Below are 25,290 nucleotides of genomic sequence, written 5' to 3' on the forward strand. Positions count from 1 at the left end.
TTGGCCACAAATTGGATTGATTTTTTCCCCTGCTTAGGCAATATTGATGGGGTGATGTTTTTGTGCATTACAGGAATATTTTTTTTCCCTCTCACAAGGAAATGAAGAAAGTCAGCCACACCATGGATACAGAATTCTTCCAAAGGCTGAAAGAGGGTAATTTCAGCATAGAATCATGGAATGGTTTGGGCTGGAAGGGATCTTAAAGCCCAGCTCATTCCAATCCTCTGGGCAGGGACAGTTTTTGGTATTCCTGGTTGCTCCAAGGCACTTCTCAGGGCTCAGGTGATGCAAAGGACTCACAGATAAGCAGTACCAAAGTCATCAACTGCAGTTTGTGCTGGAAATCTTGTGCATAAGCCTTGTTTTGGGGGATTTCTGCTAGTTGGGTGGATAAAAAGTACAAGGCTTGAGGACAGTTTGAGGCTTATGAGGCTGAAAACCAGGAAAATTAATGGCACTGTCCCGCAGGTTGGGGAGAGCCTCCCTGGAGCTTCATCCTTCCAGGTGGACACGAGGTGACAAAGTCAGCACTGCCAAGGAGGTCACCACACCCAAATTCAGACCAAAAACCAGGAATTAAGGCAAAGCACAACCCCAGCTCCAGAGGGACAAGCCCGGCCCCTGTGTTTCCATCCCACAGGGAGGCCCAGACACTGAATTTCTCCCTGTCAGCTCTTTTTGAACCAGGCAAAAGCCAGCTGGAGCAGGAGGGGACAAGAAAAACACTGGTTCTCCATTAATTTTAAAGCTGTTCAAGAACTTACTGCTCCACACTGGTGCACCCACAGGCAGCATGTGCAGCTCTTTTCTCTCTGCCACGCTCCAGCAGCTCCTGTGTCTTTAGGGGCTGGGGTCCCACCACTGCTAACAGGGATTTAATTCACCCTCGCTAATATTTTATCCATGGTATTAGGTCATGTTTCCCTTTCCACATGAAAGGCATCCCCAGCTTCTTGGCAGCAGGGAAATTAATAGAGAAATCATTAGAAAGCAGAAGGCTGAGGCCGTGCAAATCGCACGGCGCACGAGATTATTTCCAAACAATCAAATTAATTGGTGTCATCAGCCACGAGCAGCGAGGCCCAGAGAGCTGGCATTAAAAAACATGGAAGATTATTGACAGCCCCGTGCCTCCTCATACATAAAACATGGGATGGCATCGCTTTATTTGATTATTTCCTATGCGGGAAGGCTCTGCCCTGCACGGGGGGTCGCAGCAGACACAGCTGGGATGGTGATCCCACAGCCAGGAATTGTCTGGAATATCAGGAGCTGGTCCTGAGGCTTTTGAGGCAGAATTAACCAGGCTGGTTTTTAGTGAGAGTGGCTTCTTTTGAACACCTGGGATGCAGGGATTTGCCTGCTGCAGGCACTTCCAGGGAGGAAATCCTACTCAGCGCTGGCATAACTCATGTTCAGCTGAACCCTGAACCAAATACCCTCCCAACCCTCCAAATTTCAGGTTTCCATCTCCCTGGGCTCTTCCATCCCTCCTTGGTGACCCATGGAAAGCACACAAACAGGAGCAGAGGATTTTGAGCCTAAAAGTAGAAGATTTTGGCCCTGGCTACATTATCTTCCCCTCAATATTCAAAAATTGCTGAATTTTTTGTAAACCCCACTCACCTGAGAGAGGCAGATGAGGTGGGATCATCTGAGCAGAGCAGAGTGAACAGACAGGGGTTAAAAAAAATAAAAATAATTAATCCCAAGTCTTGAGAAGGCATGTGTGAATGTGTTTTGTTTTGGAAGAAAAAGAATAAATAGCAGCCCGAAGTCAGGATAATATTTATCCACATGCTTCACTTTGAAGTTGAGCCCTTGTTGACTTCACGTGGTGTGTGCTCACACTAAGTCTCCTCCAGAAAAGGCTTTTCTGAAAGCCCAGCCTTGAGCAAGGGGAAGAAAAGAAACTCTTCAAAACCAGGTACTAATGGAGAAAAATAAACCTCATCACCAGGGGAATTACCACTGTCCCTCCCAAATCCAAAAGGGGATTTAAGCAGCTTTATCACTTCACCCTCTGCAGATCTGTGGAGCTCACAGGAGTGAATTCCGTGGCAGGAAAAGCAAACTGAGAAGAGCAGCCCAGTTAATCTCCGAGATGAATCCCCATTCTCCTGGCTGCTGCCATAAAGAGGAATTTCCCTGCGCTGCCTTTTCTCCCTGCCATCACCTGGCAGAACACCTGGGGAGCTCCAGGCAGGGGGACAGGAGCAGGGACAGCGACAGGCAGGGGCTGGGGCAATCCTGGGAAAAACCACCACATCCAACAGCCCCGCAGAACCTTCTCAGTCCCACAGAGCAGGGAGTTTGTCTCCTGTCTCCAGCTCATTTCTGTTTTCTGAAGCTACTCCATGCATTTCCCTTCAGTATTCCCCAAGCAGAGACCACCAGTGATGGGTGGCAGTTTTCAAATCCAAATTTCAGCATCCAAACTGCTCCTTTATGCACTTTTCACACACCAAGGGGCAGGAAAACAAACAGCCCTGCCTCCCCCCAAACAGAAGCACCCCAAGGGCCAGAGCCTGCCTTTCCCCCTCAGATGATTTTTACCCCCAAAATTCCAAGCTAATCACACATCACAGATAATCACCGGTATCAAAAACACTCCTTCACTTCACCCTCTGCAAAACAACAGGAAGGAAAATGTTTCCCTCTCCTTTTCTTGCAGCTCTTATCTCTCTCCACGGCTCCTCCAAGTAATTTCCTAAATCCTAGAGCAGGATTCTAAATTCCAGCCTGGCACCCTTAATGAACACGACTGGGTAATGCCTCTTATCTGACCTTCCTTTCAGCTGGGTCACTCGTATTTATGGTCATGCTTCATTCTTCCCTAAGTGTGCCCTTGTTGCCTCATTTACTCATTTATGTTTCAGTGGAGAACGGGGGTAAAAAAATGGATTTAATGGACCTAGAAATAGAAGGAAGGAAAACCACAAAAAGAGACACAAGAATCCAGAGACCTGCTTGTTCTCCAGACAGCTCCCACCACCAGGAACATCATTTCCATTGATTCTTCGCTCTTTACAAGCCTTTCTCCAGCAAGGCAGAGGTGGAAAAACATCTGGGAAGAGTGAAGTGCCTGAAGTCAAACGGGTCTGGGGCCATTTTACACCCTTTTAGAAGTGTCTGCTGCAGCTCATGCTGAGACTTCACACAATGAGCAGCTCCCCGCACAGAACTCTGCTTCCAAAAAGCTTTCTCCAGCATCACCCGGCTTGCATCCCACTTTAGCTGCCTCCAGGTTTTCCAGCACTGCCCTTTCCCTGCATTTTGAAGGTCCCTGGCACTGTGAAAACACAAATCCCAAAGCTGAGCATCCCTGCCCTGGTCTCTCCTTCCCTTGCTTTTCAAAGTCTCCCCTCAGCAAGGTGAAAAGGGATGAGCTGCCGGAGCAGGGGGCTGAGGTGGGGAAGGTTCAGGCTCTGCTGCTCCTCTGAAGGATAACTGCCCTTCTGTGAGCCATCGAGAGAGGAGAGGAACATTAAAATCACACATCCATGCAGCCCCGGGGCTTGGCAAAGACCCCCAGGATCATCCAGTCCAAGCGTTCACCACTAAATGAGGCAGGGGGTGTGCCCAGAGCTCCTGCAAGGGACACTGGAACCCCTTGATGTCCCCAGAGCAGCTGGGGAGGGGGGAGAGGTGCCCCCAGCACATCCCCAGTGGGAGACTGAGGCTGGGGTAGCCCTCTGCCAGGTCCCCAGTGAGGGGCACAGAGGACATGGGTGTCATCCCACAGCTGTCCCCTCCCCTGCCCCACACACAGCAGGGCCACGGGGATGAGTTTGGGTTCTCTGTCAGGGCAGCTGATCCAGCAGAACCAACTGGGATCCAGCCAAACGCCTGTGCAGCCCACAGCCCACCCTCCCAGGAGGATTCCAGTGGGGGTTCACCCTAAAGGAGGAGATTTCACCCTAAAGGAGGAGATTGCATCCTAAAGGAGCAGATTTCACCCTAAAGGAGCAGATTTCACCCTAAAGGAGGAGATTTCACCCTAAAGGAGCAGATTTCACCCTAATGGAGCAGATTCCACCCTAAAGGAGCAGATTTCACCCTAAAGGAGGAGATTCCACCCTAAAGGAGCAGATTTCACCCTAAAGGAGGAGATTCTACCCTAAAGGAGGAGATCTCACCCTAAAGGAGCATATTTCACCCTAAAGGAGCAGATTTCACCCTAAAGGAGGAGATTTCACCCTAAAGGAGCAGGTTTCACCCTAAAGGAGGAGATTCCACCCTAAAGGAGCAGATTTCACCCTAAAGGAGGAGATTTCACCCTAAAGGAGCAGATTTCACCCTAAAGGAGGAGATTCCACCCTAAAGGAGCAGATTTCACCCTAAAGGAGGAGATTCTACCCTAAAGGAGCAGATTTCACCCTAAAGGAGCATATTTCACCCTAAAGGAGGAGATTCCACCCTAAAGGAGGAGATTCCACCCTAAAGGAGCAGATTCCACCCTAAAGGAGGAGATTTCAGGGCAGCCAAAGCCACTGTGCTCCCCTTGGTGCACACAGAGGGAAAACCCCCTCTCCATCCCAGCCCTGCTCCCCTCTCCAGGGCTGAGGGGAGCCCAGGCAGGAGCAATCTGACATTTTCCTGCACAATTGTGGATCCACCAGGAGTGCTCTGCAATCAGGACCTGGTCCAAAGCTGCCCAGTCTCCAGCATTGTGAACAAAACCTCCTCCCTGCCATCCTTCTTGAAGCCTCAGCCCTGCAAACCTTGCAATTACTCATTAACTGAGTTTTCAGTGCCATTTTCCAGGTTTTTATGCCCTTGGAAATGCAGAAAAAGCCTGAAGCATTAAGTGCTTCTTTCTCACTTGGAAAAAAAAAAAAACCCAAAAACCTCCAGAAACAGCCTTACAGTAGTGCTGGTCTTAAAATAATTCATTTTGAAAGTACCTAAAGCAGAGCTCTGAATTCTCTGCAAGTCCATGCTCCAGCCAGGGAGCAGAAGGTGCAGAAGAGCCAGGAACCCCTTCCCTAAGGGACAGCCATGGTGAGAAGGGGAAGGACGTGGCCACAAAGAGCCACCACAAAAAAACCCTGCTTCCTGCAGGGCTCAGGGCTGGGCATCCCCCAAACCCCTCAGCCCCCCAACTTTCCTGCAAACCCCTTTGCTGAGCTCCTCCTCAGAGCTCTGCACCCACAGCTGTCCCAGCCTGTCCCTGTTTACCCCCAAAAAAATCTCATCTGGCAGCTCCCCAGGAGAAACAGCCCAGTGAAAACACAGCCCAGCAGGATGCCAGCACACAAGTGTTAACCCTTCTCCCTCCCCAAATCCCTCCTTTTCTTTTCCTTTTTCCACCTCCTGCTGGATTTTAGGATTCCCCAGCCAGAGGAACAAGCCCCACGTCCCAGTTGGGCTGGGATGGGGAAGTCTGGTCCCAGGACGGGCTGGACGTTTCATCAATGCACAAATGGAATTTGCCAAGAGGCATTTTAGGAGTCAATTCTTCACACTCCAGTAATTAGAACAATATTATTGGGGAAAAAAAAAAAAAAAAAAAAAACAACCAAAAAAAAAGAAAAAAAGGGTGAGGGGGAGGGCAAGCAGCAGAGCTCCCACAGGGACTTGGCTGGATGAGGAAAGGGCTGAGCAAACACCCAGAGTCAAGTGAGGCCCCAGGGCAAGAGCCCCCCACAGGATCCCTGCAGGTTGGACTTCCACCACAACCTTCTGCCCTCCCCAGCTCTCCATTTTTCTATGCAGCAGTGTTTCAGAATGAAATTTCCAATTTCCAGATCAAACATGGGGCTGGTGAGCCAGACCCAGCTCCTTCAGCCCCTCGCCAAGGTCAGTGGGGCTTTCCTGTTTCCAGGCAAGCACATTCGACTCAAGGTCCTGCTTCAGACATGCCAGTGAGTCATAAATCTCTGTTCTTTTACGAATAAATCTCTATTCTTTTATTAATAAATCTCTATTCTTTTATGAAGAATAAATCTCTGTTCTTTTCATGAAGAAACAGACATTGAAGCCTAATCCCACCGAGCACTCAGCCCCCCAAAAATCAGATTCTCACAGAACAGCTGTCATCCACACCTACAAAAATCACAGCACCCCAAACTGCTGCATCATCTGAATACACATAAAATCATCTCTGTTATAACGGGATGGAGCATCCCAGCTGGAAAAGGAAACAAAACCAGACAAACCCAGGGGCTGATGGATCCATCTCTAACACCTCCCTGGCCCTGGAGCATCCTCTCCAGGGAACTGCAGCACCCCACACTGCAGCTCCCAGTGCAGAGCCCACACAGCTTCCCTGGGGGATTTCCAGGGCCCAGAAAATTCATTTTTTTCAAATAAAAACTCATTTGCTGTGCAAGTCTGGCTCGTGTGAGGCCAGCCTGGGAGCAGGGCTGGTGTGGGGGGGTTCAGGACAGTGCACAGTGGTTACTCAGAGCTGCTGAAATATCTCTATTATAATCTATTATAATTAAATATCTCTGTTATAACAGGGTGGAACATCCCAGCTGGAAAAGGAAACAAAACCAGACAAACCCAGGGGCTGGTGGATCCATCTCTAACACCTCCCTGGCCCTGGAGCATCCTCTCCAAGGAACTGCAGCACCCCACACTGCCAGCTTCACTGGGGCATTTCCAGGCCCCAGAAAAATCATTTTTTTAAAGAAAACCTCATTTGCTGTGCAAGTGTGGCTCGTGTGAGGCCAGCCTGGGAGCAGGGCTGGCGTGGGGGTTCAGGACAGTGCACAATGGTTACTCAGAGCTGCTGAAAGTGGCACTCAGTCAGCTCGGCTCACATCTGCAGCGAGCTGTGATCTCAGCCCTGCTGCTGCCAGAGCACAGAGGTCCCTTTGATAAATCTCTCCGTACAGGGACTGCAGCACTATTTCCGCATGAAAGAAATAAATTCCATTTTTTCCCAATCATCTTTGCAGTCCAGTGGCTTGGAAGAGCGAGTTTCTCTCTCTGCTGCACTCCATCAGGCTCAGGTACAGGGCAGCTCTGTCTCACACCCTGCCTCTCCAAGCTTTTATTTCTATCAGCTGTGCCCTGAGCACCGGGGATTGTGCAGTGCCAGAACTTTCAGCCTGGCAGTTTCACTTTCTACTGAACCCCGTTTACACCCACGTGTTAATCCGTTTCCAGAAATGTTAATTATTATTTGTATTATTTGGCCTCGGCACGGTCTCACCATCACATGCCGAGGGTTTTAATGAAGAAACAGAAGAGCTTGTTACAGAATAAAAAAATTCCTTTTATTCCAAGAGTCCCTGAAGTGCTGTCAGCCAGGATGGATTTCCTTCCTTCCCCAGAGCACATGATGCTGAACAGTTGAGCTCCAGGGATGAGCACAGGCACACAAAGCCGGCCTTTGCCTCTTGGCATCTTGCACCCACAATCTTGCAAACCTCAAAAATCCCATGACATCACCAAGGAGGCTCAAATGAAACCGCACAATGGCCAGAAATTGCTGGATCACCCCCCCAAAAAAAGCCTGGCATCTCCCCTCCCCACTTCTTGGAGACGCTTGTAGGTGATTTAACACTCACTGGTTTTGTTTTTTTCCAAAGTACAAAAAGATCCTTCTCTCCCTGATCTCGTCTAACATGAACAAAAGGAGAACTCAGGCAAATCAAGAAGGTACAAGGAAATCAATTTCATGCCCATTAAGGATTTGCATTTACCCAGGTCCTGATCAATACTTTGGATTCCAAAGCACTTCCATCACTGCTCCAGGCCTGGCTGCAGAATTCTCCCATCAGGACTGTGAGAATTACAAAGATCCTGCCCACACCCCTTAGTGTGACCCCTTGGAAAAATATTGGGGGAAGCAGCCAAGAAAGGGGGAAAACACAAAATCAAAAACAAGAAACCAAAAAAAAAAAAAAAAAACCAAAAAAAAAAAAACCCACAAACAAAAAACCCCCAAAAAACCCAAAAAAAAACCCCAACCAAAACAAAAGAAAACAAAGCAAAAAAACCCCAAATAAACCACACCCAAACAAAAAAAAAAAAACAAAAAACCACAAAAACAAAGAAAAAAGGAACAAAAAAGCCCCCCAAAAAAACAAAACAAAACAAAACAAACCCAAAAAAAAACCCCCAAATCCCCCAAAATAACCCAAACCACAAACTTCCCAGAATGAACATTTCTGGCTCTTTCAGTTGCACATCTAAGAACAGCCTGGAGTTTTGAGCAGGGGAGAAAGGAAGGGGGGAAAGCAGAGGATTTGGCACAATTACAAGCTGCTCCTGCAGGGAATACCAGAGGGCCAGCAGCTGCTGGATTGTGGCATTTCCTTGGGCCCTGGAGGTGACACCCGGGCCACAGGCGGCTGGCATGTCCCAGAGGTTCTGCCCTCAGGCTGCAGTGAAAGATTAACTGGTTTTTATCAGCATTTGGTTGCCTAAGCTCGATTTGAGGCTGTGGTGCTGTTTCTGAACCCAAAATTCCCCAGCAGGGCCCTTCCAGCACCAAGTGCCCCCAGGAACAGGGAAGATCCAGGCAACACCCAGAGCAGGGAGAAACTACCAGGATTTGGAGGCTAAAAATGTCCATTTGTGGAGGAGTGGCTGCAGCAGCACATCCCTCAGGGCAAGCACCACCCCTGGAATGGTCCTGGCTCTGCACAGCCAAAGGCACGGCCTGGACTGGCCCAGAAAATCTGGAATTCTGGGCCTGTGTTTTGGGGGAAGTTCAGCCTCAGGGTTTCTGGGCAGCCTGCGCTGTCCCTCAGGGTGACCAGGGGCGTCCCTGCTGCACCCCAACTCCAAACCTTCAGCTCCAAGGCCAAATGAACCCCCAAGCTGGCAAAGGGAGGGAAGAACAAACCCAGGCTGTGCTGTTCTAGTCTGCCTTTGCCATCTGGAGCATTCATGCCAGTGTCCAAATCTCCAAAACAGCTCCAGCAAGGCCATTAAAACAGCAAAAAAAAAAAAAAAAACCCAAACTTCACCCACAGCTCCTGCAGTGGAGTTAATAATCAACTGTGGGCAGGCACAGCCCTGCACAGGCATCCGGGGCTGCCTTCCCCACCTTCTCCTACACTTCCCAGAGCTGGGGATTCTCCCTCAGGCAGGAACTGCAGTCCCAAAGTTTCTGGGAAAAACCTGGTGTGGGCACAGGGTGAATATGTGGCTCCTTCTCCAGTGGGGATAAAGTCACCAGGCACTGGGAAGGCACGGAGTTAATTTGGTTTCTTCCTTGCAATGACACAAAAACCTCGTGGCAGTTACTGCTCCCTTGGGAATTTAAAAAAAAAATACATGAAACATGCACACCCTTCTTTTGGAGAATCCTCCTCACTTCCCTCCCCACCCACCCTGCTGACACAGCAATCTGAGATGCTGCCACAGGATCCCCCTGGGCACACAGCCAATGCCACAGAGCCATCCGAGGAGCTGGCACAGCCACCACAGCATGGGAAGCCCCATCCGGGCTGCCTGGACCTCTGGGGGATTTGTAAAAATAAGGGGCAGGGCTGGGATGGGACACCCAGCTTGGCTGGCAAGCGCTGCTCTGCTCCCAGACGCTGCTGCTTCATGCACTCCACGGTGCATGGAGAAAACACTGCTTTTAATATGTTCCTGGCTGCAGGAGGGCAGGAAAAAACAACCCTGAAAGTCAAAATGAGAGAAGAGGAGCTGCTCCCAGCACAGCAGCAGGTCACAGCTGGCACTGGGCTTACAGCAGCTGTAAATCTGGAATTTCTGCAGTTTCTGCCTTTTTTATATTAATTCATATAAATCCCTCCGTTTCTCTGCTCAAACTGTGTTAAAAAGGCAGCTTTAAAAATACTGCTGCAGGGCTAGAGGCTCCTGGATGGTGTTAGAGATGCTGCAGGGAGGGGAATTCTCAGCAGAGAAACAGAAACACCAAGCACCAACTCTCAGTTATGAATCCCTTAAATAATTCTGACAGCACTCCCCACCCTCCTGTCTGAAAGTGAGCAGAAAACAGACTTTTCGCAGCATTTGGGGTGTGACAGAAAGGGACTGAGCCCCTCCTGAGCTGTCCCAACCCATCCAAATGGATGCCAAGGGGGAATCCCTCAGCTGGAAGGTGCTGGGGACAAACAGTGAGGACAGCCTGGATCCCCCCAGGGCTTTCCAGGAGGGATCCATCAGCAGGAGGAAGGGAACACTAAAAAAATACTCTGAATATCTGCAGCAATTTTGGAACAATTACCCCAAATGTATAAATTTATAAATTATAAATTATCCCTTTTGCTTTAAAACTTTGATTTCACTCCCCCTCCAAGGCAGCCCTTGGCACAGCCACCGGAGCGTGCCAGGCTCGGTGCCACCTCCCCAGCAGCCACATCCTCTCCCTGGCACTTCAGCCACCCAAAACAAGCCTCCTGTGAGCCCTGGCCCTGCCACACACCAGCCAAAACCCTCTGTGGGTTCAGCTGAGAGGGAGAATTGATCCAGAGCCTGCTCCAAACCCCGCTCCAGCTGCCAGGTGGGTGCAGATCTCTCTCCCCAGCCTCTGGACCAGAAGCAGAGTGGAAAACACGACTTTAATCTCAGTACCAGCATCTCCTCCTCTTCCAGCTGCCCTGTGAATCGCTTCCCCTTTTCATTTTTAGAACAGCAGTGCTTCCTATCTGTGGGGCAGGGGAGGGAAGACCCAAAAAATCTTGCCCCAAAAGGCCTTTTTCAAAGAGAGCAAGAACTTCAAAAGGAATTCAGGACGATTAAATCCACGTCAGGAGGGCAGAGAGGAGCGGGAAGCTAATAAATGGCACGCTCCACAGGTTTATGAATATTTGAACTGTATTTCCTTTTAAAAAAATTGTACATTACTGCAAGTTATTTAAAATGAGTAACTCCTTTTAATGAACCTGGCTACCATCACGCTGACTAATAGAGTAATAAAGAGTTTAATCCATATTTATGTACATTTTATGTCATTACAGTCGGTGCCTATAAATTAGCAAGTCCAATAAGAGTTTGATTTTATACCATCACGGCTACTAAATGTGTAACAACACACGCTACATGAGCACCAGCTTTTTATTTTATTTCTTTTTCAAGAGCCAGGCTGTACTGACAGAGGGAGGGCACAGCAAGCCTGCAGAATCAGACCCCAGTTCGGGATGAGGCAACATTAACTGGGCAATATTTTACTCCTGCAGCCACGGAGAAAACACCTCTGCAGGTGTTTTACTGGTGATTTATGGAGAGCTCTGAACCACTTTAAAGAGATCAAAGATTCAGAAATAATTAATATATCTGTTGAAGGGGCATGGGTAGAAACACAGGCACCGGCATCTCGGGTCACTTCTGCCAGCCCCCACCGCAGCAGCATTGCTGAATAACTGGATATGGGGAAAAGAGCTGCCTGTCAGCAATTTCAGCTGGCCACGGGCAATTGGAAATAGCCTTTGTGCTCCCCTGGGGAGCTGGGGGACACTGCAGATCCCAGGGAATGGGATGCACCCATCTGGCAGAGCCTGAGCATCCCATTCCCCGACACCCCACAGAGCCAGGACGGAGTTTCCAGCTCCACTGGGATTTTGGCTGGAGAAGCCCACATGGCTCATGATCCCATTTCACCAGCTGTCACCCAGCTGACAGCAGAAAGCACCTCCCCAAGCTTAAAAGTCAAGGAAGAAGCCAAACCAGGAGCAAAGCTGGAGTTGAGGAGCCCCCAGGCAGAGCTGGAAGGGGCTCCACGGCTCCCACGGCAGCTCCTCCTTGCAGAATCCCTGGCTCGGGAGCCAAAAGGAGGGATGGAAACATGGAAACCTCTCTCAAAATAACAGCTGGGCAAGGCAGGACGGAGGGATCTGATTCTTCAGCCTCTTTTAAAGCACCAGTGGTTTTCTAACACTAAAAAACCCCGAAGATTCAAAGCCCTTTACGCAGAGGTTGGCACCGAGTCCCCACATTTCTCCCCAGTAATTACACTCCAGCAATCCCAAAAACTGCTGGTAATTGCTGTCCCAGGGGCCTTTTGGTTCTGAGGAGAGGAATAACTCTCCCAGTGGCATTCAGAAAGGAAACACCCAAGCCCACTCCACCAAAGCCCCTCTGCAATTAAACTCTATGTTACTGCGTCCCATCAGAAACGCCTCCTGCACGGTGTAAGTGCCTTGTAACCAGAAAAATACCATTAACCTGAGGAGTGAATAGCTCCAGGAAGGATTTTTTGTGTGTGAAGTCTGTGTTTGGCCAGTGGGGAGGTGGAGTAGAGACTCCTGCTCTTGCTGTGACTCAAAACGGAAAGGGAGCTCTGGTCAACAGCAGATTTTTCCCTGTTTATTTGCTTTGCCACTGTTGAACACAGATCTGAGGATAATGTGGGAATGAAAGGTGCTGGAGACAATGGGAATGTTTTGACAGGCTTCCAGAGGGATTTAGGGTGGTGCAGAGCTGGACAGCTGATACCTCCACCAAGCTGATAAAAAAGAAAAAATTGGGTTTTTGTCTAGAGAGTCTGTGCTTCCCACATTTTCTGTGGTTGGTTGGGGATGACAGCAACGTGAACACGAGCACGATGCAGGCAATAAAGCACATTTGGATCTCTTGGAAGTTTATGACACATTTCTTTCCCAAGTCTCCTAAAAAAAAACCAGACTGTCCTGAGGAAAGAGGGAGTGGCAAATCACCTCCCTGAGTCACAAAGCTGAATGCCCCCCCAAAAAGTGACCACGGGGAGGGAAGACCAGGACAAGGAAAAGCAAACTGTGCTCATCAGCTGATGTGCTCCAGCCGTGTTTAACACCAGGCATCAGAGGCAATTTGAAACTGCACAAAGCAAGAGACAATGTGACCATAAAGCAGCATTTTAATTAGCAGCAGCTCCTTCCCCAGCCCCAAAAGGTTCCTTCTGTGCATTCATATTCCCAGAACAACAACTGCCTCCTTGTATTCCATAAATCAAAAAAAACCTCATAAAACAAGGCACTGCAATTGCACATTCCACATAATGGTCCAGAAATAAATTAGGCAATAAATATCAAATAATATATCCCCATCAGCAGTGAAAATCTACTCCTTGGATAATCAGGAGGGAAGATGCCTTCCAGCAGCTTATGTCTGGCAGCTCGAAACAGGTAAAACAATACAGAGCTTTAATAAATCTTTTATCACCTTTTCTGCTGAAGAATACAGCAATTGTCCTGGGTAATGGCTTCCCTGAGCCCTGTTTCCATCAGCCCTGACGCAGCTGGTGTCAAAGGCAGGGGATCAGAACAAGAGCCACTCGTCAAAACCAGGCAGAGTTTTCCTCGTTTGCTCTTTGGTGCCAGCCATCACTTAGAGCCAACACACTTCTGAGAAGCTCAGGGCACTCCCTTCACTCCCTGACCCCACAGACACTCAGTGGCCACATGACAAAAATCAGTGGTGAGTTCAGCAAAGTTTATTTGGCTCTGCACAGGTGGCAGCAGATGGGGAAGGACTGAGCGAGGTGTGGACCCTAGGCAAGGTTTGGTTCTTCTCAAAAACACATGGGTCACACCCTTTAGAGACTGATCCCAGAGAGTTTTCCATCTAAAGCAGAAAACTTAAAGGCTTGGTCACTGAGGACACAGCAGAATCAACCTAAAACATCCCCTAAATACACTGAGGACACAGCAAAATTCTAAATACATCACAAGCACAAGGGAACTGGCGCCCAGTTCTCAGAGGCTGCTTAGAAAATCACAAAACCTTTGTATTTTCATCCCAAACCTGGAGCACAAAGGCAGGGAGCAGCCCCAGGGGCAGACCCATCCCTCCCCAGGAGCTCAGCAGTAACTCTTACCTTCCCAAAATCCCTCACGTCGAAGAGGTCAAAGGGATCAAAGAGGTCGCTGTTCCTTAACCCAAATTTGTCGTGGCACACTTTCAGGAAGGTCCTGATGTTCTTCAAGCACAGAAACTGGGGGAGAAAAAGGAGAAAAGGAGGGGAAATGAGTGAGACAGGCCCAAATTATAACTGAGATTTCCTGAGTTAAATGCAAGACAAGCGAGCGGGTGCTGGGGAAGATGAAACAGGCAAGCCTTATAAATATGATTGCCTGGCAAAAGAATTTGAGAATATGGAAACTGTAAGTGAGATTGAAATGAAAGCAAGCTTTGAGATACCTTAGTTACTGAACAACTGGAAAACAATGGTATGGCCAGCTGCAGGTAATCCCCTTTGGATGAAACAATACCCTCTGCCTGCAGACAGGTCCCAGGGTCAGAGCAGACCCTGCCACCTTGGCAGAAGGGGCCCAGAGAGCTGTTTTTAGGGTTTAAAATGTAACACAGTATGGTAATGTGATGATTCTTATAGGCTGCACGTAAATACCATAGGATTTGTACCTTGTACTAGACTGGCTAGTGAAAATTAGAATATCCAGCACAGAAGAAGATTTATTGTATTGTAATGGGAACTTCACTCTCTCTTCCCTTTTTGCTTTTATTCTTTGCTCTCTCGCTCTCTCTCTTCCTCTTTACCTCTCTTTTGCCTTCTCTCTCTTTACCTCTCTTCCTCTTAACCACACTTTTGCCTTCTTTCTCTTTACCTCTCTTTTGCCTTCTCTCTCTTTCCTCTCTCTTTACCTCTCTTTTGCCTTCTCTCTCTTTCTTCTCTCTTTACCTCTCTTTTGCCTTTTCTCTCTTTACCTCTCTCTCTCCCTCTTCACCACACTTTTGCCTTCTCTCTCTTTCCTCTCTTTACCTCTCTTTTGCCTTCTCTCTACCTCTCTCTTTACCTCTCTTTTGCCTTCTCTCTCTCTCTCTTTGCCTCACTCTCTTCCTCTTCACCACACTTTTGCCTTCTCTCTCTTTCCTCTCTCTTTACCTCTCTCTTTACCTCACTCTCTCCCTCTTCACCACACTTTTGCCTTCTCTCTCTTTGCCTCTCTCTCTTCACCACCCTTTTGCCTTCTCTCTCTTCCCACTCTCTCTCCCTGTCTCTCCCTCCCTGGGGCTGCTCCGAGCTCCGCTGGCAGCTCCCAGCAGGGCCCCTGCACCCAGGCCCTTGGCAATGAACCCCAAGTTCCCAGACGTGGCTTCAAAAACCTCTCATCTCCGTCCGTCCTGACCATCCTACCCCCATCACTCCTACAGGCAGGGACTGAGAAGCTCTCCCTGCAAGGCCAGGCTGGGGTTTCTTTGTTGTTTCTGGGGATGTCAGACTCTGGTGCCCCGCGAGGGCTCCTGTGCTCCCAGCTGCACACCAGGAACACAACGCCCCTCTGAAAAACAACTTTCTCCCAAGGTAACGCTGCAGAAGGGCTGCAGGACTCAAGCCAGGCTGTTTCCCTCTCAAGGTTGAAGGCAAATATAAATTGCAGCTAATGTTGCACAGAAGCCCAGTGCTGAACATTTAACCATTTCCAGCACGGTCCCATTTGGCTCCCCACAGAAGGGACACGTGTTACAGCAACAGGACAAGGGGGAATGGCTTTAAACTGGCAGAGAGCAGGGTTAGATGGGATATTGGGAAGGAATTCTTCCCTGTGAGGGTGGGGAGGCCCTGCCAGGAGAAGCTGTGGCTGCTCCATCCCTGGAACTGTCCCTGGAAGGTTGGACGGGGCTTGGAACAACCTGGGATAGAGGAAGGTGTCCCTGCCCAGGGGTGAGTCGGGATGATCTACAATATCCCTTCCAACTCAAACCTTTGCTTATCCAGCAAGGTTGACTGGCAGAGCAACATCAAGTTTCTCTTTAAAAAATCCTTTATTTGGCTACAGCAATAAAAAGTTGTTAATCCAAAATTATCAGAGATTCCGAAGCCTGAGGACTCCAAATGGTCTTGCTCCTGGCAGCACAAGGGCTTAAGAAGAGAGAAATAAAAATCTGCTTCATTTTTCCAGCTGCATCACCTACATCCTTCATCTGCTGAGCCAGCCAATTAACTTCCCTTCTTTTTACATCCTCACTGCAAAATACCTTCAATTTATCGCTGTATCTTTAGGCAACTCTTCACTTTTCCAGCAAATTCCTTACAGATGCCTAAGAAACACGTTAGAATCCAAAGGAAATCAACCCATTAAGGGGGCGAATCACCCCCATGTGAGCAACAGGCCGAGGAGCCAAGCTGCCTTTGGGTGGATTCCCTCAGCCTGCTTTTGTCACACGGCACAATCCCGGCTCCCCGAGCTGTCATCAAACACACACCAGCTTGCAAACTTCACCCGGGGTTCAAAGCAAAAGAAAATAGCTTAATTTTCTTTTAATTAAAAGAACCAAAGCACGGTCTTTGGGGCCGTGGTATCTCCACAGACGCGGCGGCGGTGCAGCTCGTTAGCGCTGCTTTGGGGATTGGACACGAGGGCTTCCAGCCTGGATTAGCAAAACCACCTCATTACCAGCAGGCTGGTTCACCTACACGAAGCAGAAATAACCTTTCACCCTTCTGCCCCGTGCCAGCAGAGCTCCCCCAGCACAGGACAGTCCCATCAGATCAGAGCCTTCTCATTAGACAAGCACGTGCCGGAGGCAGCAATTGAAAACAAATCTGGTTTTCTGGGGCATTCCTCTATCTCACATAAACACTGCAGTAAATATAAGTGTCTAGACTGGGAGGTTTTTGGTTGTTTTTTTCTTTTTTTTTTTTTGGAATTGCTTTACAGGCTCTCTTGCTGACACCGGTTATTTCACAACTTTATCTCTGCAAGAATTTGCACCCCAGGCTGCCTGTGCTGCTGCACTGCAGTCCCATTGATTCCAAAGTTCCAGCGTGTGCTTATTTTAAATCCTTTTAAGCCTCCAATTTCGAAAGTTAATGGCACAGGGTACAGCCACAATTACACACAGCAAGATGCAAACCTCCTCTGTAGAACCGCCCTGCCCTCCTGCAGCATTCCCTCCCCTGCTCCCGCTCATCCCAGGCTGGGCAGCACCAAATCGGAATCACGGAATGGTTTGGGATATTCAGGATTATCCATTTCCACACCCTGCCACGGCCAGGGACACCTCCCACTATCCCAGTTTGCTCCAAGCCCTGTCCAGCCTGGCCTTGGGCACTGCCAGGGATGGGGCACTCTGGAAACCTGTGCCAGGGAAGGAACCAAAGACCAGAAGTGATGTTCTTCATCCAGTTCAGAGGTGGAAACCCCCTCACCACAGCTGGCGAATGAGGAGGAGGCACCTGCCACAGTGGCAGCTCCAGGTGACATCAGCAAAGAGCCACCACGCCAGGCCCTGAGTGCCAGCAGGTGACAAACATGGAGGAAAAAGCCCATCATCCCTTCAAGGAGCTGCTGGAAAAGGCCTGGTGTAAACCACAACAAACACAATTAACCAGGCCCTGCTCCACCCGCGAGGAGCTGGCAGCAGAGCAAGGCCACCACAGGAAAAGCCACCACTCAGGGTGACAACTGCAGGTGGGTTTCACCCTCACTCCTGGAGCACCAGAAGTCCAGGTGGGGACACCCAGCGTGGGTGTTGGTGGCACAATTCACTCCTGGCCCTTTTTCTGTGGCCAATCTGCAAAGTGTCATCTCGTGGCTTTTATTTTCTTGGCGTTTCGAGGTCGCTGCTGATGGAAGATGATGAATTCTTGGCTCAGGACCGCTACTCAGCAGCCACAGGTTAAAATTAGCTCCAATTTAACACGGGCTGTGCCGAGGCCATTTTATTCACCAGTCAATCACACCTTTGGACAAGCAAACATTTCACAGGAGAAAAAAGAAATCAATGCTCTCCATTCAGCACCTGTCAGGCCCAAAAGCAGAGCTGTCGTTTATCTGCTTCGAGCGAGGCCAGAGCTGAGCAGGGTCCCGAGAGCAAGGGAGCACCAACACCACAAATTCCCACCCTCCTGTGCATCCAAAACAACTTTGGGAGCCACCAGCCATGGCTCCTGGGCACAGACACCGTGCTCAGCTCTGGAAACAGAGCTGAGAGCACACAGAATTCCATGGCTACCAACATTTCCAGGGCCACCAACATTCCCAGGCTCTGGGACAGCCACAGAACAAATCCTTGGCTGGGGAGAACATCCTGGGCACTGCAAAGCCCGTCAGAGAGGGAAGTTAAAGCCAGAGGGAAGAGGGACTGGAAGAGGGATGGGATTGTGAAAAACAGAGCAAGAGACTCGTCTGGTAAAACGAAACACCTTGAAGCCTGATAATGGATGAGAAAAGCGTGGTCAGCTCTGCCCCAGGCCTTGGAGGGCTGTAAGAACCAGCACTAGGGAGAGGCAGCAAAGGGCCCCGCACCTGCACTCACCCAGTTTCAGGAGAGCTCTGCTTATTTTTAACCACTCTGCAGAGTCATAAAGTGAATAAACTGCTCTGGACTCCCACTGGGAGCCCTTGGCCACCCTCCTGCACACGGGGTGGCCAACAGCCCCAATGCCTGGAACACGCTGGGAGCTCCTCAGCAGCTCCTGGGATGCTCTGTTTAAAAGAAGGTTTTCATGATTTTATCTCTGTTACTGGATTCACTGAGTTTAGAGACTCCTCAGATGATCACAGGGCATACAAAGGGTTGTGCTGCCATTCAAACTCAGGAATGCACTGGAGGTGCCTTCAGGGGAGGTCAAAAAAAGGGGAAATTTGGCACTTGGGATGACTGGTACCTCAGCAGGGACATGCCCAGCCACCCAGGGCAGGTCAGATGCTTCTGCAACTGGAAACTCCAGCCCTGGGGGTGGGAGAGGACTCTTGGGGAGGGTGTGGGTGACTCTTCCTCACTTCAGGCACCTCCTGCAGTCCCCAAATGACTGGGCAGCCGTGGCACCTGCACTGACAAGACAGGAGCCATTTCCAATGCAAATTCATCACAGAAAACTACTCAAGCAACTCAGGGTGAGCTGGAAACACATCCCAGCCCTAAAGGCTTGAAGGCCACACACCAAAACTGCTTTGTTAACGGAAAAACACAAATATTTTTGTTAGAAAAGACCTCCAAGATTGAGTCTGACCATCAAGCCAGCACTGCAAGCCCTCCACTAAGGGGGTGGCTTGTCCTAAATGCCATGTCCCTAAATGCCACATCCATACCCCATTAAATCCCACCAGGGATGGGGACTCTGTTGCTTTCCTGGTGATGGCAGAGACAAACAAAGCTGGAGAATGCAGCAGCAGTCTCTCAACAACCAAACAGAAATCCCAGGTGGGGTCTGGAGGAGCATCAAAGCAGCCCCTGCTCCTCACACTTGGGATGGACACAAAGCTTGGGAATCTCTGAGAGACTTCCAAAAAAATGCCATAAAACACAAGGAAAGGAAAGAAATGAGGAGGACGGGTTTGCCTGGAAGGGCAGGAACATCCAGCAGCTCCCAGCACTTGGAAAGGGCCTTTAGGAGAGGGGCTGGGGCTGTGGGGAAGCACACAATGGCACACAGGGTGCCTGGGCACGCGGCCACGTGCCGAGCGTGGCCAAAGCTGTGGGCTTGAAATGTGTCCTGCAGCGTGCAAGGGATGCTGGAGCTCTGCTGGGGGAGATAACCCCTCTGATGAATGATGCAAGGGACTTTCTTTAGCACTTCCTGGCCCTGATGTCAGATTTCCTCTTATCTCCCTGCGAATGCTCTGGGTGCTCTGGGGGAGAAGTGAGTCCTCAACGGGGAGCTGGGAGCATCTGCTTATCACAGGCTCTGCAAACGGGCAAGGGAGGCTGGCTCCTGGAGAAAACACATCATTGACCAGGGGAAAACAGGTGTCCCATGGCCCAAACCTCTGCAGAGAGCCAAAGGATGCATCTCTGAGCCACGGCGAGTCGCCCGGCGCTACTCATCAAATCTCCCTTGGCTTCCTCCAACATCAGGAATGGAGAGAAAGTCCAAGGGTATCCAGTGGGAACTGCAGGGCTGCAGCCATCACAGGGCAGGGGTTGGGGTTAGCTGGTCTTTAAGGTCTCTTCAAACCCAAACCATTCTCTAAAACTGAAAATCACGACCCGTATCTGACCTCTCTGAACAGCTCTGCCCCATCCAGCTCCCCTCCACACCAAGACCTCCCCAGGACAGTTCTGGGACCAGCAATGAGTCAAAAGCACCAGTGGAGCTTGGATTCCCCCCCAAATGTCCCACAGCTTTGTTCCTGCTGGCTTTGTTCCTCCCCAGCTTCGCCCCATTGTCTCTGGTGCAGAGGCAGCACAAAACCTCTCTGCAGAGAATTCCCCGCGCATTTGGATTCCAGTCGCAGCTCATCAATTACTCCAGATGGACAGATTAAATTTCAGGTTGTTGGACAGCAGATTTATCTATTGAGAAGTGGAGAATGAAATTATTTCTCCAACAGTTTAGCACTATTATTTCTCCCCCCCCCTCTGCCTTTCAAAGCCATTCCCATTGCTGAGCGCTCCAGGGCTGGGCAAATTCCACTTAGGGAGGCTGATTAATGAGCCTGAAACACTGATGAGGGCTGACCTCTCCACAGCTTCTCCTTCTCACAGCCCCTCACAAGCACCATTTATCCCTAGGAAAGCACCTGAGGGAAAGCAACCATGGATTTTAGCAAACACCCAAAGCAGGGCACTGGGGACTGGGGGAAAGCAAGGAAAGGTTCTACCCAGGGAGGAAAATCAGCCAGAGCTCAGGGGGGATGAAAAATTCCTGCACAAGCTCACCAGGAGCTTCCACCTTGCTCAAGAGAAACACACCAGGACAGGCTGCCAAGCCCTGCTCTGGTCCTGCTCATCCTCAAACCTGCACTCATCATCGCCCTGGCGTGGCTCAAAGGGACAAAGATCCTCCAGTGACCCCACAGGAACTTCCCATCATGGGCTCTCAAAGGGAAGAGGTCTCTCAGTTGACAATACAAAATCCGTGAACTGGAAACCAGAGTACGCATGGAATTGTGAAAAAGTAATTAAAACCTACAAAATAAAAGTAAGAAAATAACAAACAGAGACTCTGGAGTAACCTGTTGAATACCCAGAGGTCCCAAACCTCAGCCCCAGAGGCAGAGGACACTCTTGGAGCCAAACCCAGGGCTCCAAGAGCTCACCCTACTTTACCCAAGGGAAGTTCTCCTGATTCCTGAACTCCCCATGAAGACTGCCAGGTTCATTTCCCCCATTACACATGGGAAAAACAAAAGGAAAAGCAAAAAGAAGGCTGTAAGTGTGGCTTAAACCCCCCGTCCATCAGGCAGCTGAGAGGGCAGGATAGCTCAGGGCTGGAGGAGGGGACAAGGATCTGGTGACACGGGGATGTCCCATGTTTGTGTGCTGAGAGGTGAACTCCCACCAGCAGTCATGGCCTCCCCAAAGCCCCCAAAACCCCTCCCTGGTGGCAGGAGAGGCTCTGAGAGCCCGTGCCAGGAGGCAGCAGGTCCCACATTCCCGGAGGAATGCCGGGCTCTGTCCGTCTGTCCATCCACGGTCGCCCCACGGCACTCAGGGGCTCTAAATGACAGGAAGGAAGCTGCAACTTCCCGAAGAAAACGCTGGACCTGCCACTGCTGACAGTACTTCCCTCCTTTGTGGAGCCCTCCCAGGCCTGCAGAGGCTGGGAAAGGCAGAATAATTAAGGTTTTAAGGTTTTAATTGCAGTGCCTGGCAGGGTTTCACCCACAGTGCTTACAAGGGATGAAGTTCCCCCAACCACCCCAAATCCAGCGGGTCCAACAGGTTCAGCACTGGGGCAACCCCTCCCAGCCAGAGGCACGAGGTTTGTGTCACCCAAACCATTCCCACTGGGCTTCTGGAAATCCCCAATCAAATCCCTGTGTGGCTGCCTGGACTCTAGAAATGGATCTTTTAGGATATCTCTAAGAGACCTGAAGAGCCAATCCCAGGAATAACATTTAGGATATCTCTAAGAGACCTGAAGAGCCAATCCCAGGAATAACAAAGAATTTCTGGCAAAACCAGGTGGGCGCGGCCCCTCTCTGGTGTCCTGGGGGATGGATGGCAAGGCAGGGGGGTTTTGCACCCCTGAGCGTGGGCAGGCCACCAAGGATCAGCGCCCTGCTCCAGAGGAGAAGCCCAGAAACTTCCAGGGTTCACCCAGCAAATCCATCCAAGGTGGTTCTTCTGGGCTTTCTCCCAGGATTCCAGGAATCTCAGGCTCCTGCATGCCACATGTGGGTGTCTCCACAGCAGACTGATAAATCCGGGCTGGGCTTTCCTGAGCAATTAAATCTGAGGCTGCAGAAAGCCTTGGGAGCAGGAGGGCTCGGAGGCATTGCTCAACCTGCCCACATTCGGCATCCTGAATGAAGAGCTCCTTCCACACTCCTCAAACCCAGCCTTTTCCTCTTCTTGCTGGAGGAAACACAGCTCCGTCAGGAGAACCCAGTTAAAAAAGGGGGAGAAAAAGAAAAGAAAAAAGAATAAAAAGAAGAGATGTCTTAGCTCGTAGTACTGCTGTGATTCCCAACCTCGTGTTGCCTCACCCAGGATCACGCTTCACTCCGAAAACACCACCACAGATAAGAGATGTGAAAAACAAACCCTGCTGGGAGCTGATGAAGACATGAGATAACTCCATGCGTGGGAAGGCTCCTGCAGAGAAAACTCCAAACGTTTGGGCCAACCCAAAGCTTTGAGAAAGGGCTTGACCTGAACCATGACAATCAAATTACAGCAGACCACTCAGCTGCTCTTGAGGAAAAGCAGGAATTGCGTAAGCCCAGCTCGAGTTACACTGCAGGGCTGCTCTTCCAGGGAACTTTCCAGGCAGGCACTGTCCTCCCGCTCCTCAGGCTGGCCCAGGGAATGGAACCCTGATGAACTTTTGACAGGACAGTGATGAGAAAAGCTCTGGTGCAGCTCTCAGATGAGTCAAGAGCAGCCAAGCCAGCAAATGGAGCCTTGTCACGCCAAGCACTGGGTGCAGGCAGCAGCCTGCAAGCCTGGGCTCATTCAAGGCATTCCCACAACTCATTTTTGTCTCTCTAAAACCAAGCTGCCCTGAAAAAAGGAAGAGCCAAGCTCCCACAGGGTGGGATTGGAAGGTGTCCGCAGCAGGGGACTGCAGTGTCATTCATGCAGAATTGTCAAAACAGGCAAATAAATAGTAATCAAACAGGCAAGCTGAATTTAAAGTCTTTATATACCAGTTAGAGAGGAGTTCCATATGAGTAGATTTTAAATATTCGTTGATATCTGGACGTGTTCAAGCCCAGATTGGACAGGGCTTGGAGCAAGCTGGTCTAGAGGGAGGTGTCCCTGCCCATGGCTCCAATGAGCTTTAGGGTCCTTTCCATAAAATCTGTGATTTTAGGATCCCCAAACACCCCTGAGCTGACGTTAGCCAGAGGAACATGCTCATTTCAGGGGCCTCACTGCAGACTCTGCCTTCTTAAAGCACCTCAAGAAATCTGATTTCAGAAATTCTGCCATCAGACCAACAGCATGCAATCTTCCAACACCCAAAAGACTTTTCTGGGAAGAGCTTGTATGGCTGCCATGGCATTATTCATCCATCGTGGGTAAAATTCAATTTTTCTGCACACAGTCACGCTGTGGGGTGACTCCTTTCCAATTAGCCTCACTTCACTCTCACAAAGCCTCCAAAATTACAGCTAAATGTGGTGTTTTCCTCAGTGCAAGAAGTGCCAGGGTACCTGCCAGGAGGCAGAACAAACAGACTCCTGCCACATTCATCCCACAGAGCCCAAGCAGAGCGTCACCCACAGGGAAATCACCCCTGCAAAGCAAGCTCTCAGCCAAGAAAAACACGTGCAACTCACAGCTTTTACCTTTGGAATGGGTGATGGAGGAAAGAAAAGCCTGGAAAACCTGCAGATGTCTGCTGTGGTGAGATTTGCAGAGCCTCGTGCACCAGACAAGAGCTGGAGGGGAGAGCTCAGCTCCCAGCTCAGCAGAGCAGCTCTGCATGCCAGGAGATGGGAACAGCCCACCCCTGGTGACACCAGGCTGGGGGACACCTCCTGGGCTGCCAGCCACCCCCAGAGCCCTGCTGAAAACCAGGCCAGTGGGTCTGGAGAGAAACAGCCCCAAAATGTCACCCCAGGGGCCGGGATGGCGTTTTTAGAAGCAGACAACAGGATTCTCAGAACATTTCACTTAATGGCACCAGGTAATGATGCTGAAAGACTCCCCCCAGCTCCTGCCTAGAGGAGGAATTAAAACTGCAACACTCCTCACATTCTGGAGAGCTGGTGCAGACCTGCAGACGAAATCGAGCTGCATTTTCACCAGACTGAGCCCCAAATGTGCTTTTGAACGGGCCCCTGGATGCTCGTGGCAGCACAGCAGGGCTCTGCGCTGCCAGCAGCTCCTCAGGGCACAGGTGAGGTTGGCTCCAGCAGCTCAGCACCTTCCTCACCCCAAAAAGCAGCAGAAACGGGGTTGTGGGGTGCCCCCGGGCTGACCAACCTGTGCACTGCTCCTGCAACATGAACAACCCCCCTGTGCACAGCCCCTGCCAGCCACACTGTTATGATGGAATTTTATGAAAATCCCTTTGCCAGGATTTTGTCTCCTGAGAAGCTGAGAAGCCTCAGAGAAAAAAAAAACAAAAAAAACAAAAAACAAAACAAAACAAAAAAACCAAACAAAAAAACCCAAACAAATAAAACCCCAAAAAAACCCAAAAAAACCCCACACACACACAAAAAAAAAAAAAACCAAAACAAAAAACCAAAAAAAAAACCCAATAATTATCTGCTGCTGTGGAATGCAACAAGTACATCTTTGATTGATCCATGTGAATTATTTCTATTTAATAACCAGTGACAGTCCAGCTGTGTCCAACTCTCTGAGCAATCACAAATTTTTGTTATCATTCCATTCCCTTCCTTTCCACCTCCTGATAAATCCTTTATCCTTTCTCTCTATTCTTTTAATATAGCTTTGGCATAACATTTTTAATATAACATATATCACGACATAATAAATCAACCTTCTAAAACATCAAATCAAGATTCTCATCTCTCCCCTTGTCGGGACTGCCTGCAAAAATCCCACCCCAGACCTCGCTGGGGAGGCAGCAGCCACTGCCCAGCAGCTGCTCTGAGCCTCCTGGGTTTTGGGCAGGAGCTGAGCACTGAATTTCCAGCTCTGGGCAGCAGCAGGAGCTGAAGCAGAGGCTGGCAGAGCTGGGGTGGCTGTGCCAGCACCTGGAGGCTGCCTGTGCCTGGGGACAGAGGATGGACAGGCAGCCCCGAGGCCCTGGGGGTCACTCAGGGCTTCCTGCTCCCCTCAGCTTTAAATTATGAATGGTTTTGTGGCATTTCAGTATAGGAAGAAGCAGTGCTGGGAACAGGAAGGGTTTTTGGTCATGCTCACGTTTAAACTGAGGATGGGACGAACGCCCTGCACTGCACCTTCCCCCCAGGAACAGGACAATATCAGAGTTTTAAATGCCAAACCCACAGCTGGGTGCTCAGAACTCCCCTGGCAGCAGGAGAAGCCCCCCACGAGTCTCTACCAGACTCCAGAAAGCTTCAGAGCACATCCCAAAAT

The 25,290-nt window shown here is 49.9% G+C and overlaps 1 protein-coding gene across 6 annotated transcripts in view; it reads right to left on the reverse strand.

Moving 5' to 3' along the window:
• The window catches only part of VAV2 (vav guanine nucleotide exchange factor 2), a 125,034-nt gene that overhangs the window by 78,661 nt on the left and 21,083 nt on the right, over window positions 1-25,290 (reverse strand). For all 6 annotated transcript variants that reach the window (XM_038156700.1, XM_038156701.1, XM_038156702.1 and 3 more), the window contains exon 2: window positions 13,733-13,849. In XM_038156700.1, the coding sequence (XP_038012628.1) occupies window positions 13,733-13,849 (117 nt within the window). The remainder of the gene's footprint in view (window positions 1-13,732; window positions 13,850-25,290) is intronic.

This window comes from Motacilla alba, chromosome 17 (assembly GCF_015832195.1).
Source record: "Motacilla alba alba isolate MOTALB_02 chromosome 17, Motacilla_alba_V1.0_pri, whole genome shotgun sequence".
Taxonomy (NCBI): Eukaryota; Metazoa; Chordata; class Aves; order Passeriformes; family Motacillidae; genus Motacilla; species Motacilla alba.